At 44.9% G+C, this 19,489-nt stretch overlaps 1 protein-coding gene across 1 annotated transcript in view; it reads left to right on the top strand.

Annotated features, from left to right (window-relative positions):
* LOC112067872 (CUB and sushi domain-containing protein 3-like) overlaps positions 1 to 19,489 on the top strand; it is a 161,072-nt gene that overhangs the window by 112,149 nt on the left and 29,434 nt on the right. The window contains exon 3 of the mRNA XM_024134684.2: positions 8,344 to 8,551. Within this exon, the coding sequence (XP_023990452.2) occupies positions 8,344 to 8,551 (208 nt within the window). The remainder of the gene's footprint in view (positions 1 to 8,343; positions 8,552 to 19,489) is intronic.

Genomic DNA, 19,489 nt, shown 5'->3' with positions numbered 1-19,489 from the left:
GAGCACTGCTCTGTTAGTTAGCTACTGGGAGTTTACCAACAGCCTAACTCCAGGAGCATGGCTATGCTGTGTCCTAGAGCCTATTTGTGTGACAACACTATATGCTAGCCCGTAGTGGAGGGATACACTGTCTGCTGAGTCCGTCTGTGACAGGGTTGACAGGTCGTCCCAGGGCACTGACACTCATATGTCCAGCAAAACACTTTCTGTTTAAAGCATGTCAGCCAAACAACAGCTATCAGAGCTTTGCATGTTGGGAATCTAAAACAGTCCAATGAGAATGTTTATTTGACAGACCTCGGTAGGTGTAAAATTGCATAGGACCTTCATAGGCGGAAAAAAGAAGCCCTGGTCCATCTTAACCTGTGTTAGGGGTATTTATGGTGGGTGGTATCTCCTGCAGTGCAGCACATATATTCTGGTTCATGGTGGATTTATTTTCTGACTGAGTCCTATATGTTTTTCATTATTATGATTCAGGTTGAAATAAAATGCTGAGGCTGGTGTTCTGGTTCTGCTCTTGGGTGAGGGCGGGCAGTAAAAGAAGCAGGGGAATGCAGAATTGATTTACAAATGACTGACAAGAATGTTTTCCAAAGGGAATTTATCATAGCCAGGCAGACAGCGCCTCTGCATTACAATGCTAATGTCAAGGCTGAGCCATCTCCAAATCTAGAGAAATACAGTTTTATGCCATTTCTCTCCAAAAAACAAGGTCCTATCATTGTTGAAGTATTTTATATTGATTAGTGCACATCATTCTTTGAGTCATTTTTTATTTCATGTTACATGTAAGAGGAGGCATTATTTGTTAAGAATTTTATTTTATAAAAACAGCAAATTAGTTTCTTCAGCATTCACGTAATCAAAAGAAACCATTCAATCCTARTTCGTGATTCTTCGGTCGCTGGTTCATATCTGGCTCAAAGGACGATAACCTTTTAGAGTGGCCATTAACCGGTCGCTCCAAGGCATTCCTAGTCGATCACCAAACATTTCTGTAAAAGACTCAACGATAAAGCCTTGTGTTCCTATTTTTTGTATTTTTTTTTAGCTGTTGGCAGTAGGTGCACTTGATTCAGCTGCCCTAGCGCCGAGAAGGCAGACTGTTCCCATTTTGAAACATTTAATGTGCCCYAAAGAAGAGCTCTGCCTACCCAGCAGGCCCAGAGAGCAAATCAAGTGCAGCTATTGGCCAACCACTGGCCAATCAGATAGCTCACAGTATCTGCACAGTTTCCTTGAGCCATAGACTGTAAAAGGAAGACTCAAACACACAGCAAAGTTGATACTGTGAGATTTCAAAACTTGTAAAACCATGACTAGAGAGACTCAACTAATACAGCAAAGAGCTTTTTATGAGTAAGTTCATGTTTAAGTTGTTATTCATCACTGTCAACACTTTGTACAATACTTTTTTAAGCCATAAAATGCGCGTTCTCCCTAKTTCCACTCACACTACAACCAGCACTGCAGCTGCAATTAATGAGTAGGAAAGCTGCTTGTGTCTTTTTTTTTAATTATTAGCTGCTTGTGTCTTTTTTAATATCGAGGAATATTTCACTTTCTCTGGTCATAGGAGTAACAACATGAATTGGTGCATGAGACAGAAATAATGCAGTGTGACTTGAGTTTCGCCATCAGCTGGAAGACTGTCCCCTCTTTTCTCAGTCGAGGGAGGGAGAGAGGAGGGACAGTGAGTCGGGTGAGAGGCAGCCTCACCATCAGCTGGAAGACTGTCCCCTCTTTTCTCAGTCGAGGGAGGGAGAGAGGAGAGACGGTGAGTCGGGTGAGAGGCAACCTCACCATCAGCTGGAAGACTGTCCCCTCTTTTCTCAGTCGAGGGAGGGAGAGAGGAGAGACGGTGAGTCGGGTGAGAGGCAGCCTCACCGCTGCTCCTTCCCTCCCCTCAGACTGACCATCAGATGCAGACCATCAGTCCAGTAGAAAAAAAGAACATTATTATGCTCACTCAGCTGTACCTCAGAAGTAATACAACAAATTAACTATTACCAGTGTGATCATATACAGTACCTACATTTTTTAAATATAATTTCAAAATGGTCTGAGAAGAACAATAATGGCAGGGCAATTCAAGCATAGCCAATACGCCATGATAATGTATTGTCTAATATAATAATCTATAGCCTATAGCGAACCTCAATGCTGCAGAACTGTTTTTAATTGGTTAATGTTGCATAGGCTTATGTTTTTGAAGGCATGTTTAAAAAAAATATTGACTCAGAAAAGGTTGGTGACCACTGGCCTAGTGGTTAGAGCGTTGCATCAATGACCAAAAGGTTGCTAGTACAAATCTTTGAGCTGATTACATTGTAGGTGAAATATCTTCCAATCTGCCCTTGAGCAGGGCACTTAACCCTAATTGCTCCAGGGTTGCTGATCCCTGGCTGTGACCCCACTCTCTGAGGGTGTCTCAGGGGGAGTGGGATATGCAAAAAACATTATTTTTCACACTTGTACAGGTTACACACTTGTACATCTGTGAAACAGGACAAATATAAGCACCCTCTATTTTAACTTTTTATATGAATATTGAGTTGAGTCCTCCAAATTTTTCTTCATGAGCAGCTAATGAATGTTCATCACAAAGTATGTTCCGTTCACCAGTTCAAAATCAAACCGTAAGTGCTGAATAGTGTGACCTAGAGAGTCATGGCTCTAATGAAACACTTAGAAGTTCCTTATCCACATCTTCAAGTTTTCTATCAGGTACTCTTCGTTCTTAGCCCTTAGCTTTTAGCCCCTAGATCTTAGCTCTTAGCCCCTAGCTCTTAGCCCTGAGCTCTTAGTTCTTAGCTCTTAGCCCCTAGATCTTAGCTCTTAGCCCCTAGATCTTAGCTCTTAGCCCCTAGATCTTAGCTCTTAGCCCCTAGCTCTTAGCCCTGAGCTCTTAGCTCTTAGTCCTTAGCCTTAGTTCTTAGCTCTTAGCCCCTAGATCTTAGCTCTTAGCCCCTAGCTCTTAGCCCTGAGCTCTTAGCTCTTAGTCCTTAGCCCTTAGCTCTTAGCTAGAAGTCCTTAGCTTTTAGCTTTTTCCCTTATCAAATCAAATCAAACTTGATTTGCCACATGCGCGGAATACAACAAGTGTAGACTTTACCGTGGAATGCTTACTTACAAGCCCTTAACCAACAGTGCAGTTCAACAAGAAGAAAATATTTACCAAGTAGGATAAAATAAAAAGTAACACAATAAGAATAACAATAACGAGGCTATATACAGGCGACACCGGTACCGAGTCAGTGTGCAGGGGTACAAGCTTGTTGAGATAATCTGCACATGTATGTGGGGGCGAAGTGACTATGCATAGGTTAATAGGTTAAAAACAAACAGTGAGTAGCAGCAGTGTACAAGGGGGGGGGTCAATGTAAATTGTCCAGTAGCGATGTTTATTAATTGTTCAGCAGTCTAATGGCTTGGGGGTAGAAGCTGTTGAGGAGCCTTTTGGTCCAAGACGTGGCGCTCCGGTACCGCTTGCCGTGCGGTAGCAGAGAAAACAGTCTATACCTTGAGTGACTGGAGTCTCTGACAATTTTATGGGCTTTCCTCTGACACCACCTATTATATAGGTCCTTGATGGCAGTTGCCATACCAGGCGGTGATGCAACTGGTCAGGATGCTCTCGATGGTGCAGCTGTAGAACCTTTTGAGGATCTGGGGACACATGCCAAATCTTTTCAGTCTCCAGAGGGGGAAAATGTTTTGTCGTGCCATTTTCACGACTGTCTTGGTATGTTTGGACCATGATAATTCGTTGGTGATGTGGACACCAAGGAACTTGAAACTCTCAACCCGCTTCACTACAGCCCCATTTATGTTAATGGGGGCCTGTTCGGCCCGCCTTTTCCTGTAATCCACGATCAGCTCCTTTGTCTTGCTCACATTGAGGGAGAGGTTGTTGTCCTGGCACCATAATGCCAGTTCTCTGACCTTCTCCCTATAGGCAGTCTCAGTGTTGTCGGTGATCAGGCCTACCACTGTTGTGTCATCAGCAAACTAAATTATGCTGTTGGAGTTGTGTCTGGCCACGTAGTCATGGGTGAACAGGGAACACAGGACTGGACTAAGTAGAAAACCCCTGAGGGGCCCCAGTGTTAAGAATCAGCGTTGCAGATGTTTTGTTGCCTACACTTACCACCTGGGGGCGGCCCGTCAGGAATTCCAGGATCTAGTTGCAGAGGGAGGTGTTTAGTCCCAAAGTCCTTAGCTTAGTGATGAGCTTCGTGGYCACTATGGTGTTGAACACTGAGCTGTAGTCGATGAACATTCTCACATAGGTGTTCCTTTTGTCCAGGTGGGAAAGGGCGGTGTGGAGTGCGATTGAGATTGCGTCATCTGTGGATCTGTTTGGGGCGGTATGCGAATTGGAGTGGGTCTAGGGTGTCCAGGAGGATGCTGTTGATGTGAGCCATGACCAGCCTTTCAAAGTACTTCATGGCTACCGACGTGTGTGCCACGGGGCAGTAATCATTTATGCAGGTTACCTTCGCTTCCTTGGGCACAGGGACTATGGTGGTCTGCTTGAAACATGTAGGTATTACAGACTCGGTCAGGGAGAGGTTGAAAATGTCAGTGAAGACACTTGACAGTTGGTCAGCGCATGCTTTGAGTACACATCCTGGTAATCCATCTGGCCCAGCGGCTTTGTGAATGTTGGCCTGTTTAATGGTTTTGTTCACATTGGCTACCGAGAGCGTTATCACACAGTCATCCAGAACAGTTGGTGCTCTCGTGCATGCTTCAGTGTTGCTTGCCTCGAAGTGAGCATCAAAGGCATTTAGCTCATCTGGTAGGCTCGCGTCACTGGGCAGCTCGCATCTGGGTTTCCCTTTGTAGTCCGTAGTAGTTTTCAAGCCCTGCCATATCCGACGAGCGTCAGAGCCGGTGTAGTAAGATTCAATCTTAATCCTGTATTGACACTTTGCTTGTTTGATGGTTCGTCTGAGGGCATAGCGGGATTTCTTATAAGCGTCCGGATTAGTCTCCTGCTCCTTGAAAGCAGCAACTCTAGCCTTTAGCTCGATGCAGATGTTGCCTGTAATCCATGGCTTCTGGTTGGGATATGTACATACAGTCACTGTGGGGACGACGTCATCGATGCACTTATTGATGAAGCCGATGACTGAGGTGGTGTATTCCTCAATGCCATTGGATGAATCCCGGAACATATTCCAGTCTGTGCTATCAAAACAGTTTTGTAGTGTAGCATCCGCGTCATCTGACCACTTCCGTATTGAGTGAGTCACTGGTACTTTCTGCTTTAGTTTTTGCTTGTAAGCAGGAATCAGGAGGATATAATTGTGGTCAGATTTGCCAAWTGGATGGCGGGGGAGAGCTTTGTATGCATCTATGTGTGTGGAGTAAAGATGGACTAGGATCTTTTTTCCCTGGTTGCACATGTGACATGCAGGTAAAAATGTGGTAAAACTGTTTTAAGTTTGCCTGCATTAAAGTCRCCGGCCACTAGGAGCGCCGCTTCTGGGTGAGCATTTTCGTCTTTGTGGTGGTAAATAGACGGTTACGAATAATACAGGTGAGAACTCTCTTGGTAGATAGTGTGGTCGACAGCTTATCATAAGGTACTCTACCTCATGCGAGCAATACCTCGAGACTTCTTTAATATTAGACATCACGCACCAGCTGTTATTGACAAAAAAAGACACACACCCCTCGTCTTACCAGAGGTAGCGTCTCGGTTCTGCCTGTGCATGGAAAATCCCGCCAGCTCTAAATGAACAGTTTCTTCATTCAGCCACATCTTGGTGAAACGTAAGATGTTACAGTTTTTAATGTCCCGTTGGTAGGATAATCTTAATAGTAGGTCATCAATTGCACGTTAGCAAGAAGATAGGAAGGCAGTGGGAGTTTACTCGCTCGCCTCTGGATTCTCAGAAGGATCCCTGGCGTCTTTTCTTCACGCAAAAGGCGTGGATCTGGGCCTGTTCCAGTGAAAGCAGGATATTCTTCTCGTCGGACTCATTAAAGGAAAAAGTTTCCTCCAGTCTGTGGTGAGTAATCGCTTTCCTGATGTCCAGAAGTTATTTTCGGTCATAAGAGATGGTTGCAGCAACATTATGTTCACAATAAGTAAAAAAAATAAGTTACACAAAATGCCAAAAAAAGAACAAAATTGCACAATTGGTTGAGAGAATGTAAAACGTCAGCCATGTTCTTCGGCGCCATCGTWTCTCTTAGCTCTTAGTCTTTGATGGGATAGCGTCAGATGTTACCGGTACTGTGCATACAATAAGGGTTTTCTTCGGCCGGTAACTTTGATCAAAATGGCATCCTGTTCAACAACGTATTTGTCAGCTTGCATGGTGAATGTTGTTTTCCAAGAATCACAATGCAAACTGACCAAGGAAATATGGTAATTGTTTTCCAAGACAACCAGGGTTATATTAAACTGAGGAATGTTTTCCAAGAAAACTTGGCTTCATGGATACTGAAAAAGTCAGCAGATCAGTAAGTGACTGTAGTATTATAGAGAATGTCATTGAGTGTACTATTATAGAGAATGTCATTGACTAGGCCTATATTATTCTCTGCTCGATATAACCTCTTCTCTGTGCTTTTGCTACGTTCCCTCTAATTGAGGCCTGATGAGCCTGTCACTCACATGCTCAGTGACATTATAATGGTGTTTGTATTACTGATGGTATTGATAAAGGGATTGTTATTAAAGGTTTGACTTTCCCCTGGCTATCAGAGTGTGTAATCTAATCACCTCTGAATCTCCAGGATAAACTTATGTATAATTGCAAAGGAGAGATAGAGAATGGCCCGATCACTGAACTGTGTGTGTGTGTGTTGTGTGTGTGTGTGTGTGTGTGTGTGTGTGTGTGTGTGTGTGTGTGTGTGTGTGTGTGTTGTGTGTGTGTTGTGTGTGTGTGGTGTTGTGTGTGTGTGTGTGTGTGTGTGTGTGTGTGTGTGTGTGTGTGTGTGTGTGTGTGTGTGTGTGTGTGGTGTGTGTGTGTGTGTGCGTGTGTAGCCTGAAGTGTTCTCACTTTTGCCAGCCAATAGCTAGCTTTTCTCATGGCGCCGATTGGTAAGGTGCTTCAGGAGGGCGGTCATGTGTACATGCAAGGCAGAGGAACCGAGTTCGCGCCAGTTATTGGCCGAATTGGGAGGAAATGGTACTCGCTAAGCGAGCAGCGTGACCTCCTTTACGTGCACTTGATTGTATGTTTTATGTGTGCATGTGACGGTGTCTGTGCATTATTGGTTGTGAGTATGTGCATGTACGAGCATGAGTGTGTGTGGATGAGATATGTTTTTCAATGTGTATATGTTTGACCCTACTGTAGATTGTTTGAATAAAACATTGGCATGTAACTCCTTGCATCTCACATGCCAATGTCTTTTTCCTCAATGTTTCTATGTATGTATTCCTGTTCCCCCAAAATTATGTTTTAGTCCTGGATAAAAGGGATTCTCCAATGAGCATCGCTTTGCACCTTCACTATAAATCCATACACACGGTCACGTACCATGTGCATGCATGTATATGTGGATCTATATGTATGTTATAGGTTTGCCTTACTGTATAAATTATATGTCTATAATTTATAACGTCTGTGCAGACCAGTCCATGTGTCTTTATCTGTACATTATGTATCCAAACATTTCCAAAACAACAAGAAAAAAACAAATCTGAATCCTGTTAAAAAAAAGTATAATCTAAACTTCAAATTAAATTGGAAGTCCTTGATATAAAAAAAAGGATAAATAAGACAAGAGCAGAGCTCCGAGTCTGCTGGGAAATACAGCTGGGACCTTTTTGATTCCAAGAACCCATGTATAGATGGAGTCAATTAATAGTCATGACAAAGATGAGAGAGAGGCGTTGAGCATCTCAGCACCAGAAGTAGGGGCTCCTCTCTAAAACCTGATGAATAGACTCTAGGAGGCRTTGAAGTGAGACTTCATTTTACTACTATTTATGTGGGAATAATGAAAGGCGGCAACTCAAATTTCAGTTGTATCCCATTTCTGCTTCAAAACTGTAAAAGAAAGGAATGGTAGAAAAAACAGAAAGACCATCTACTGTAAGATATCATGTGTGGCATACAAAAGCTGCGGCAATACTATGAATTGAATTCGTAATCAAGAAATGGGCTGGATTTAAAAAATCCGTACTGTATGTGGTAAAATGGTTGTATGTATGTACATATATACAAAGACACATACATATGACTTTGCCTCAGTCAAAAATCGACCAAAACCAAACAAAAAAGAGGGTTCAGCTGTTATTTTCTGCTGTATACTACTTACATGTGGAGCAAAGCCCGAATCCTAACAGAAGTCTTTCCGTTTGATTGACAGCTGAGGACACATGTGGTGATACTCTGAGGGGTTCAAGTGGCATCATTTCAAGTCCCAATTTCCCGAGTGAATATTACAATAGTGCGGACTGTACGTGGACCATACTTGCTGATCCTGGAGACACCATCTCCATCATTTTTACAGACTTCCAGACGGAGGAAAAATATGACTACTTGGAAGTGGAAGGGTCTGAGCCTCCTACAATATGGTGAGTCTACTGCTACTTACTGCTACGCCTCTCTCTGTGTTTTCTGGTCATTGTTTCAATTCTTCACTTCAAAATGGGCATTTGTTGTTTTGTTGTGCTTGGTAGTCAGTGACTGCAAATGTGAATCACTAATCTAGGTCGTCATTGTAAATAAGAATTTGTTCTTAACTGACTTGCCTAGTTAAATAAATAAAAAAATAAAAAAATGTAAGTAATTAAGGGACATAAGTAGAGACCTACTTTTAATGTATAACATCTGAGGAAAGCCATTACTGTACACCTGCAATGAAATAGTCACGTTGCCACCAACATTGTCTACACTGGACGTTGAACTTGTTTGGCTAAGCGTACTGACAATTGTGTATGTGTATGTTGGTGCCGGGGTTTTCGTATTGTATGTTTTTTATGAGATATTGACATAATCATTAGTCATTTTGGAAGTGTGTAATATTTTTCTAATGTGCTCGTCATAACAATATTTTAGCTCAGCGTTCTATTGATTGTTGGAAAATGAGTCTATCGATTCCCTTCTCTATTCCGCCACTGACGATAGGAACCAGACGGATAAGACATGCTGTATTTAGGGGAGAGACAAACAGCTCTTTTTCATCGCTTGTGTCTTCATCTTTTTCGTCTTACATGAAATGGAAGAAAATGACAAGAGGAGAGCAACATATTCCTAATTKTCACCATAATGTATTGCATCCTACAAGATTATATTGAGTTGCTATATGCCAGTAGTAATGGAGTTCTTACCAATATGTCAATAATGATTTATGATCATATGAGATTATTGGTTGTCGYATGTATCAATACCAATTATCTTAATAGCAATGATGTATTTGAGTAGGGATCTGAATATTGGTACAGTTTGCTAATAGATAGCCATCACAATTTGTCTGGGATATGTTTGACCATATGTTGTCTAGTGTATGGGGTAGATAGATAGATACTGGCGACCTGGTGCCCTTCATGTATGTATCAAGCATGATAGAGTAGGAGTACTGATTTAGGATCAGTTTTGCCATTTAGATCAGAATGAATAAGAATACATTGGGGGATCTGATCCTAGATCAGCACTCTTACTATTAGATGCTTGATACATACTGCTCTTATTTACTTACTAAATCCTCTTCCGTCCTTGAGGAACATAGGCGACAGGATATGACCCATTGTTGATTTATTTAGAAGATCAACAATGGGTCGACTTGTTTACTTGTTGGTGTTGATAATCTTTGATTGGGAGACGTCGTCAAGAGGAAGTCTTTCAAATGACACCAACAAGTATGCATTTATGGTAATGTGTCTATGGATTGCCCTCTCTATCTTTGATTTGGGACTGGGCCCACATGACAGACTGAGACATGGCTTCGAACTCTCCACACCACCCCACATCACACATCAGACTACATCAGTGCCATAGTTCATATTCAAATCCCTTTGGCATTTGCATCCTGCTTAGCCTAAATGTGTGTATTGTTGTTTCAGTATGTGGTTTACTATTCAGTGATTTGCACACTGGTAGCTAGCTACCTGACCTTGTAGTGGGGCGAGTTCTGTGTCAACTGAAGCTGTTTGCCCCCTCCATCCCTCTCTTCCTCTCTCACTCCCTCCTCTATCTTACCCTCCTTCCATCCGTCTTATTTTTCCCTCCGTCCCTGGCCTCCAACTGTGTAGGAGTAGAATCAGAGCCAACTTTTTGTCTTATTCTGTTCACATGTGGCCCTGTCTGTACCCAGAAAACACACAACCAACTCCACAAACTAAGCCAATCACTGTCGCTGTCTGGTTATTAGTGCTCTGGTCTGGCACCAACAAGAGAATTACTTAATAGAAGGAAACCAAAAAGGCAGACACAATAGGGGGATAATATTGGGCTGTTAATGCCTTTTTGTGTCTTCTGTTTTGAATGACTTTGTATGTCCTACTCGTGCATATCGTATAATTCTGTGGTCCCTCTTCTCGTTTGCTGTTTTGTCCCTGTGGTATCTCTGATTTGTGAAGGCTTGAGTACACTTCTCGCATTGATGATTGTCAGTATCTCTATTTGTGACGAGGCATCCTTGGTAATTTGTAGAGAAACAGCTCTTTAGCGGAAATGTAGAGCATTTTGGCCCAAATAAGCAGGAAACCATAGTTCCATTATCTCGTTAGATTATGTTGCCCTTGAAACCAGGCTTATACAGGCAAATGTATCTCCCTTAACTGGAGGTCTCATGGTATCCCTGTATACCTTGTTTTCATTGTTTTAATGTGTTTATGCCAGTTTTCACAGTTGCACATGTGCATTGTTTGAATGGGAAATTAGATGTTTCTTAGAGAAGTTAGAAAACAGCAGCTGGTTGATTAATTCAGATAAATCAACTGGAGCAACATAGTTTTCTCTATAAGTATGTGTCTTCACAAACCTCCTTGAGAAAAGTACAGTAGTTATGTTCACTTTAAATCACGAAAAGAGCACAAACAATAGTGAAATGGTAGGTGTTCTCATTTCAAGCATTCCCCTTTTTTAATCAGTTGAATTATGCAGTTTATTGATCGTTTAATTGGGTAACCCTTGAAGATGCTAATAGTGTACTATTGCAATTGGATATGGAATGTGATATTTCAACAAACACCTGTAATTGCTATTTTTATCAGGCCTCCAGTGATGCAGAACAGTCATAAAGCAAAGCCTGAGTGAGTGTGGCTGTAGAGTTATTGCGGGTATGAAAGTTTGATTATGTTTTAGCGATATTTATTCCTAAACCTTCACAAAGCAGAGAGAACAGTGGAAGCCATAACAGTTTTTCATGGTGACTGGAACCGGATAGGTAGAGCAATGAGTGACTGCGTCCCAAATGACATCTMATTCCCGTATAGGGCYCTACTTTTGATCAGAGTCCTATGGGCCCAGGTCAAAAGGAGTGCACTATATAGAGAATAGGGTGGCATTTGGGATGCCTCTTGTATGTTATCACTTTGTTTACACATCACTGACAAAGTCAGCTCACTACTCCAGGCAAAATACATTTTTCCTTTCCTTTGTTAGAAAAGATCTTGTACCATCCACTCAGACACTCCCCCCCTTGATTTATTTGTCAGATATCAGATTCCGCTGATTAATGCTATCTATTTTCAGTATAACCCTCTCCACAGTAGCCCGCTAGCACACTTCCTATGTAGACTTCAAATATAATCCAAAATATCAATTTTGTGCTCTCACTCTAGTCTCAGAGGCTTCAAGTTGTGCATTCAGAGAGGAAGAGACGAGAACGCCAAGAAAGACGATAGGCATGAGAGAGATTTATGGCAGACCAGAGACAGACGAGATATAGGCAGAAGAGTGGCAGAGAAAGCATAGCAGAAGAGAGAAGAAGAGAGGCAGAGAGAAGGCAGAACAGAATAGCAGAGAGAAGATAGCAGAGAGGAGCAGAGAGAGATAGCAGAAGACGAGGAGAGAAGGAGAGAAGAGAGACGAGAGAGAGAGAGGCAGAGAGAAGAGATGAATGACGAGAGGACAGAGAGTACAACGCTTTACGAGAGACAGATGAGACCACGAGACAGCATAGAGAGACAGAGAGAGATGAGAGAGCATCGACGAGAAGAGAGAGTAGTAGAAGAGCAAAGACGGAGAGAGAGGAGCATAGAGAGGACAGAGAGACAGACTGAGAGCACTGACCCATGACGCATGATCCAGAGAGACGCACACCTTAGAGAGATAAGAGAGAAGCTAGAAGACATATAGAGAGAGGAGCATAGAGACGGACAGTAGAGAAAGACAATAATATCAATGCTAGGATATTTCTGCTTTCGATCATCCTATTCACCCCTGTCACTCCCCACACCTCGACACAGAGATGAGTGTAATGTTGAGCTACACTGATGGCTACTGAAGGTTCTGTCTTCTTTCTCTGCTCTCTGAGAATCTAGTCGTATCGTTTGATCTGCTGACAAAGAGACACATGCTCCTTCTACCTCCACTGAGGGAAGGCTGATGGCTCTCAGGCAGCCAGGCCCAGCTATGCTCCACTGTAGTCTGGCTCACTGGGTCTTGGTATGAGGGGCCATGGGTCTGGTACTGGCAGGCGGCATGGGTCTGGTACTGGAGAGGGGAGCCATAGGTCTGTACGTAGACGGAGGGTACTAGTGGGTCTGTACTAGGGACGGGGCCGTGCCGGTCTAGGATAACTGCGAGTGTGGCCATAGGTCTGTACTGGAATGCCACTAGTCTAGGTTTAACTCCACGCCAGGCGGCCATATCGTCTGGTACTGCCAGTGCTCTGCGCCATTACGTTCTGGCACTCGAGCGAGCGCGGCCATATGTCGTCAGGTACTGGACGGGCCATAGGTCTGGATCTGGACGGCCGTTGGGTTCTGCGTTACTGCGAGGGGGTCGTGGGCTCCTCTCGCATCAAACATCGACTCGCTGCGAACAGGGCCCATAGACTACTCTGGTACTGGAGGTCCACTACGGTCTAGTACTGCTCAGGGCCCCGTCGGTCTGTACCTGGAGGGCCTGTGGCTCTGGTACTGGAAGGCCATAGGTTCGTCCGTGGAGGGCGTGGCTGTCGGCAGGGGCTGCGTGGCGTCGGTAACTCGGAAGGGCCATAGGTCTAGTACTGGAGGCCGGTTCCCGCTGGCAGGTCTAAGTACTGCCCCCACTCCGGCCATGCGGTTCTGTACTGCAGGGGCCAATGGTCTTGCGTTATGGAGGCCCCCAGCCATAGGTCTGTACTGATGCTCGCCGTGAGTCTCCGTACCTGCGATCTCCCTGCCTGGCCATGATTCTCGCTACTGTATGAATCAGTGGGCCATGGGTCTGTACTGGAGGGCCATAGTTCTGGCAATCACGTGAGAGGCTACAGCCGCTCTGGGCTGCTGTATCTGGACCTGCGTCCGTGGCAGATACTGTTACTGGATGACCATTGACCGCGCTCCGGCTGCCATATGTCTCGTCCGGTAAAACTCCTGTTCTTGTACTCCTCTCTCCTGGGCAATACTGCCGTCGCTGGGTCTTCTACCTCGTACCCCTGGCACCGCGGCCTCCGTTGCTCATCTACCCCGAGATCTATTATACGTCTCCCTGCCGTACTGGCTCAGTGGCCATGAGAATCTGGTACTGGAGGGCCATCATGTTCTTGCTCACCTACTGGCAGGTTCCATTGGCAGTGCTGAAGGCGGTCACTTAGGAAGTGGCCACTCGGGTCTCTCTCTTGCTTACTCTGCGAGGTCCACTTCAGACTCTTCCCATTCGTGGGGTTTAGAAAAACCTTCCGCAGCGCTAGGCCAAAGGTCTTGGTTCTATCTCTTCACGAGGCCATGGTCTGCGTACTGGAGGGCCATGGGCTCTCGTACCATGGATGGAGCCCATAGGGTCTGGTTACCTGCGCAGGGGCTGCTGAGGTCTGGCTACTGAAGTGGCCATAAGGTCTGAGTACTGCGAGGCCTGGTCTGTATGGAGTGGCCGGTGCGTCTTGACCGAGGGCACCATTATGGTCTCCGCAACTCTCTACACTGGTACTGGAGGGCCTGTGGTCTGAGTACTGGAGCGGGCGTGGGTCTGGTACTGAGGGCCATAGGTCTGTACTGGAGGGGCCGTGGGTCTTACTGGAGGCTTGTGCGGCTCTCGTACTGAAGGGGCCATAGGTCTGGTAACTGGCCAGGGCCGTGGGCTCCTGGTAACTGGAGGGCCAGTGGGTACTGTACTGGAAGGCCAGTAGGTCGATCTGGTACCTCGGAGTCCGTGGTCTCCCGACTAGAGCCTTTGTCTGCTTACTGGATGCCCCATGGGCTCTTCTAACTGAGGCCCATAGATCTTTCGGTACTGGACCGGGGCCAATCAGGTCTCGCTACTGGAGCCGCCATGGGTCTTTACTGGTAGGCCATAATCTTCGTAACCTGCTGACGCGCCATAACGGTTCTACTGAGGTGCCATGGCTGGTTACTGGCCAAGTGGCCATGAGGTCCTGCGTACTGGAGCGACCCATAAGCTCTGTACTGGACGACGCCGATCGTTCTGGTTACTGGAGGGCCCACCGCTGTCGATTCCTCTACTTGCGGACTGGAGGCTGGCCTTCATCGCCTGTGTCCCTACAGTTACTGGAGCGCGGCCGTGTGTTCATGTTACTGAAGGCGCCGATGCATCTCAACGCATGCACTTCTCTGTCTACTACCGGATCACGGCGGCGACCGCTATCTGTCTGCTTAATCCCACCGCTACCTGGCAACCCGTGGCGTCCGTGAGTCTCCCCGGCATATGCTCCTCGACCGCCTCCTGATGTCCCATATCCCTACCGTCCTTCCCGGTACTTGTGTGTACTCCGCGCCATGAGCGGATCCTAGGTACACTCGTGATGCGGCCCTTGCGGAGCCCTGTCTGTAGGTTACTGAAGCTTCATCTGGCCATAGCCGTCTCGGTACTCTGCGAGGGCACACGGTCCCCGCTAAGCTGCTGCCTGTATGCTGGTACGCCGGCGGCGGACTGTCGTTCAGCCTCCTGGCTACTGGGAGGCCGTCTCGCTCTCTTTGCCATCTGGTACTGGATGTGGCTCGTTGCAGTCTGGTACCTGATGGGCATTAGGTCTCAGTAATCTGAGTGCCGTGGGTCTGGTACTGGAGGGGCTGTTGGTCTGGTACTGAAGGGTCCATGGTTCTGGTACTGGAGGGGCCGTGGGTCTAAAGGCAGCCTCTTTGCGCTGTCCTAGACAGTAGATCTGGAGATCATAGAAAGCCTAATGCTGCTGCTTCATACTGAGTGATGGCTGATGGCACTCAGACAGCCAGGCCCAACACTGCTCCACTCTACTGTAGTCTGGCTCAGTACTGAAGTAGCCATTGTCACACTCAGACTGTATGGCTGCTGTCCTGTCTGTATTGAGGGAAAAGCGTAACTATCTCTTATTTCCAGCCTGAAAATAATGGACCCATCTCCCTTTTTAGTGAGCAACCACGCTGGATGATTGTTGGGAAGCAAGTGTGTTATTACTGACACTCATATTGGGCAGTGTGTACCATAGAGTATAGTTGGCAGTTTACTGAGGTTGTCTAGTCACTATCACACACACAACTGCTTAGATTGGATGGCAGGATTCATCACTATATTTCAGCCAATCAAGTAATATTATCTATCTCGCTGATGAGTACTGTTTCTTTTGTTTGTTGTTGTTTTAGCATGGTGATGATACTAGTGAATTTCAACCTATTACATTATGCCAAATTAAGAAGACATTTTTGATGCTTCTGCCCCCCTGGGGTGCAGGGATCACTGTCAGGACCCGGTGCGAGAAACAGTCACTAATAATTGGCAGAACCCAGAAGATGAGGCAGACACAGCAGTACTAGAGATGGTGGTTTAATAAAAAATAGATATCTTCCAAAATACAAAAGAAAATKCACAAAGTGGTAAAAACAGCAAGGGAAAAAACAAACCTCAAAAGACCAATCCAAAAATACARGAGAACAAAACCAGAGAACCTCTGGAAAATCCAACAAGAGAAAAATGTTCACAAAGGCTGGGGCTGGGTGCTAACATACAAACACTGAGCAAGGAACWYAGGAACACACAGGGTTWAAATACTAACAAGGGAATGACTTACAGGTGCAAACAATAATTAGGGCAAGAAAAACAAAAGGTACAAAAAAGGTGCAAGGGGGACATCTAGTGAACAAAACCAAACAGTCCTGGCCAAAACCTGACAGATCACGCTGACAGATCTGTATGAATAAGAGGCAGCAAACAGACATGACCAGAAGAGGGCTTCTTTTGCCAAACACCTGAGAATGTGGSCTTGTCCCGAATGGCTCCCTATTCCCTAAATAGTGCACTATTTCGACCAGGGTCCATTAGTGCAATATATAGGGAATAGAGTGCCATTTGGGACAAGACCCACAGTCTCAGGAGTTTGGCAAAAGAAGCCCTCTTCTGGATTTAGAAAAGAAGAAGAAGAGTAGTGTAAATGGTCATGCACACACCATCATCTCACATCACATTTTATTGGTCATAATTATACACATATTTAGCCAACGTTATTGCCGGTGTAACAAAATGCGTGTAAATGATGTTGGCAGGTTTGATAGATTGTGGAGGCTGTGTATATGTCACCTGTCTTGCTCTCCTTAGATCAAGCGTGCAGCCAGTGTGCATTCCCACTCACAAGCATGCACACACATGTGTACACAAACACACACATACACACACTTTCCACTCACTTGACACACATTTTGCAATCTCTTTCACCTCTACAGTGTGAGAGCTTTTTCTGTATTAGGTTAAAGCTGACCCTTGACAGAAGTTAGGCTAAACGTGGAAATAAAAAAGGGGAAACCAGGTCTTCTGAAATTGGGACTGATTTCAGTAGTTCAGGCCTCTTAGAAGAGAGACTGTGTCTCTGTCTGTCTGTCTGTCTGTCTGTCTGTCTGTCTGTCTGTCTGTCTGTCTGTCTGTCTGTCTGTCTGTCTGTCTGTCTGTCTGTCTGTCTGTCTGTGTCGTCTATCTGCCACAGCAGAGAGCCCCTCCAGCATCCACCATGCTTGGCTGCCACTAAGAGGGGAGCATAATTAAGCGTGGCCTTTTCCTCCAAGCCTCTGAAAATGAGGGAGAGGAAAAGAGAGCGAGAGAGAGGGAGCCGGCTGTGAAATAACTAAATAAGTGACATTTGAATGCCTTCCATGTGCCTCTGCTGTCAGTATAACAGTGTAGGGCACACACACACACACACACACATTTCTTTTCGGCTGCCTGTCAGAGTGTCAGAGTACCAGGTCAAAGCAACCCCCAGCAGGCTAAAGACAGACCCAGCAGGCTAAAGACAATTAGCCCACCATTTCAACAAACACTAGGTGATTTCCCACTAAGTGTTATAAGCACGCCTGGCAAAGATGCCTGGCACAGCAAACGGACATGACCACCCAGGAACGAGACCTTTTGTTTGGTTAGAAGATGGCAGACGACACAACACTTGGCTTAGGGTTGTTATTGTTGTCTAGGGGCTAACTGACCCCTCTTTGCTTTGTTTTGTTTGTTTGTAGAATGCACTGTACACAGTTTTACTTATCATTATGCAAACAGGGCTCCAACACCTCAGTGCTTTAGAACAAGGTGCTGGCAACACCAGGGCTGCAGGTTTGATTAATGCATCTACTGAAAATAAGTCTCCCTGTCACTGTTGACAAGCCACTTTAATTGACCTATGACAGGATAATTATTATATGAATATATGAAGACAAACAGAAACGTTGTACATGTCACATAACACATACAGTATATGTGACACTGCCCTAGTTTTAACCATTGTTACCTAGTGAGATAAAAGTGCTAGATAAAGTGCTAAACAAAAGTGAGAAATAAAAGTGATAGATAAAAGTGAGAAATAAAAGTGAGAAATAAAAGTGATAGATAAAAGTGAGAAATAAAAGTGAGAAATAAAAGTGTTAGATAAAAGTGGCAGATAAAGTGCTAAACAAAAGTGTTTGATAAAAGTGATAAATAAAAGTGATAAATAAAAGTGTTAGATAAAAGTGATAAATAAAAGTGTTAGATAAAAGTGTTAAATAAAAGTGTTAAATATAAGTGTTAGATAAAAGTGATAAATAAAAGTGTTAGATAAAAGTGATAAATCAAAGTGATGAATAAAACTGCTCGATAAAAGTGCTAGATATCATATCGTCAGACATGTTACAGAGACCCCTCTTATACACCGAACAAGAGCCCTCTTTATACACACAAAACAGAGCCCCTCTTATACACCAAACAGAGCCCCTCTTATACACCAAACAGAGCCTCTCTTATACACCAAAAAGAGCCTCTCTATACACCAAACAGAGCCCTCTTATACACCAAACAGAGCCCCTCTTATACACCAAACAGAGCCCTCTTATACACCGAACAGAGCCCCTCTTATACACCAAACAGAGCCCTCTTATACACCAAACAAGCTCTCTATACACCAAACAGAGCACCTCTATACACCAAACAGAGCCCTCGTTATACACCAAACAAGCACTCATGTCATGTACACTGAGTGTACAAAACATTAAGAAACACCTTCCTAATATTGAGTTTTGTACACTCAGTGTCATGTGTACTTTCTGTTTCGTATGGCAGTGGCCTTAAGCCAACACAGGAAGGCCCTTGTGGCTTGAGTATCTATCAGGGTCTAATTTATGCGTTCCACGTTCTAATCAATTTCTACGGCTGGTACGCTCCTCAACGTGCACTTCTGGAAAACCTACTAGGGCAGTACACAGCATCCTGAAGCAGGAAGTGACTGGGCTCTGACCTTGGCGGGATCGAGCCAAGAGTAATGTAGAAAGCCCACACCATACACACACTCACACCCTGGATGTGACACACGCAGTACACACACACACACTCTGGACGTAAACACACACATGCACAGACAATAGTACAGAGTACATGCACACACTGTCATAGACACATGCATGTGAACACACACTATCATGCAATAGATACAGGCACTCACTGTCATACACAAGGACACATATACTAAGTACACAAATACGCCCTCTCTGCCTGTCACACACAACCACGCACGTGCGGCACACACACACACACACACACACACACACCACACACACACCACACAACACACCACACACACACACACACAACACACACCCACACACACACAACACACACACACACCACACACACACACACACCACACAACACACACACACACACACACATTCAACCGTGGCAGAGTGGAAATCCATTAAAGTTTACCCCTATCCAAAAACCTAGTAAGAAAGAAGAAAGTACAGACACTGCTCGATGCTCAAAGTTGTGACAGTCAATTGGGGGATGGCTAAAGCCAGAGACAGTTATCAGTGGCTGTGCAGCCTTCAGGCATCACGGTGGAGAGGAGGGAGAGGAGGCTAAAGTGGAGGTGGCAGACAACCAGAGAACTGTTAAGTGGGACGGGGGGGGGGCAGAAT

The sequence above is a fragment of the Salvelinus sp. IW2-2015 genome, linkage group LG30 (assembly GCF_002910315.2).
Source record: "Salvelinus sp. IW2-2015 linkage group LG30, ASM291031v2, whole genome shotgun sequence".
Lineage (NCBI taxonomy): Eukaryota > Metazoa > Chordata > Actinopteri > Salmoniformes > Salmonidae > Salvelinus > Salvelinus sp. IW2-2015.
The sequence above is the reverse complement of the archived record's forward strand: the minus strand, read 5'-3'. Positions and strand labels throughout refer to the sequence as shown.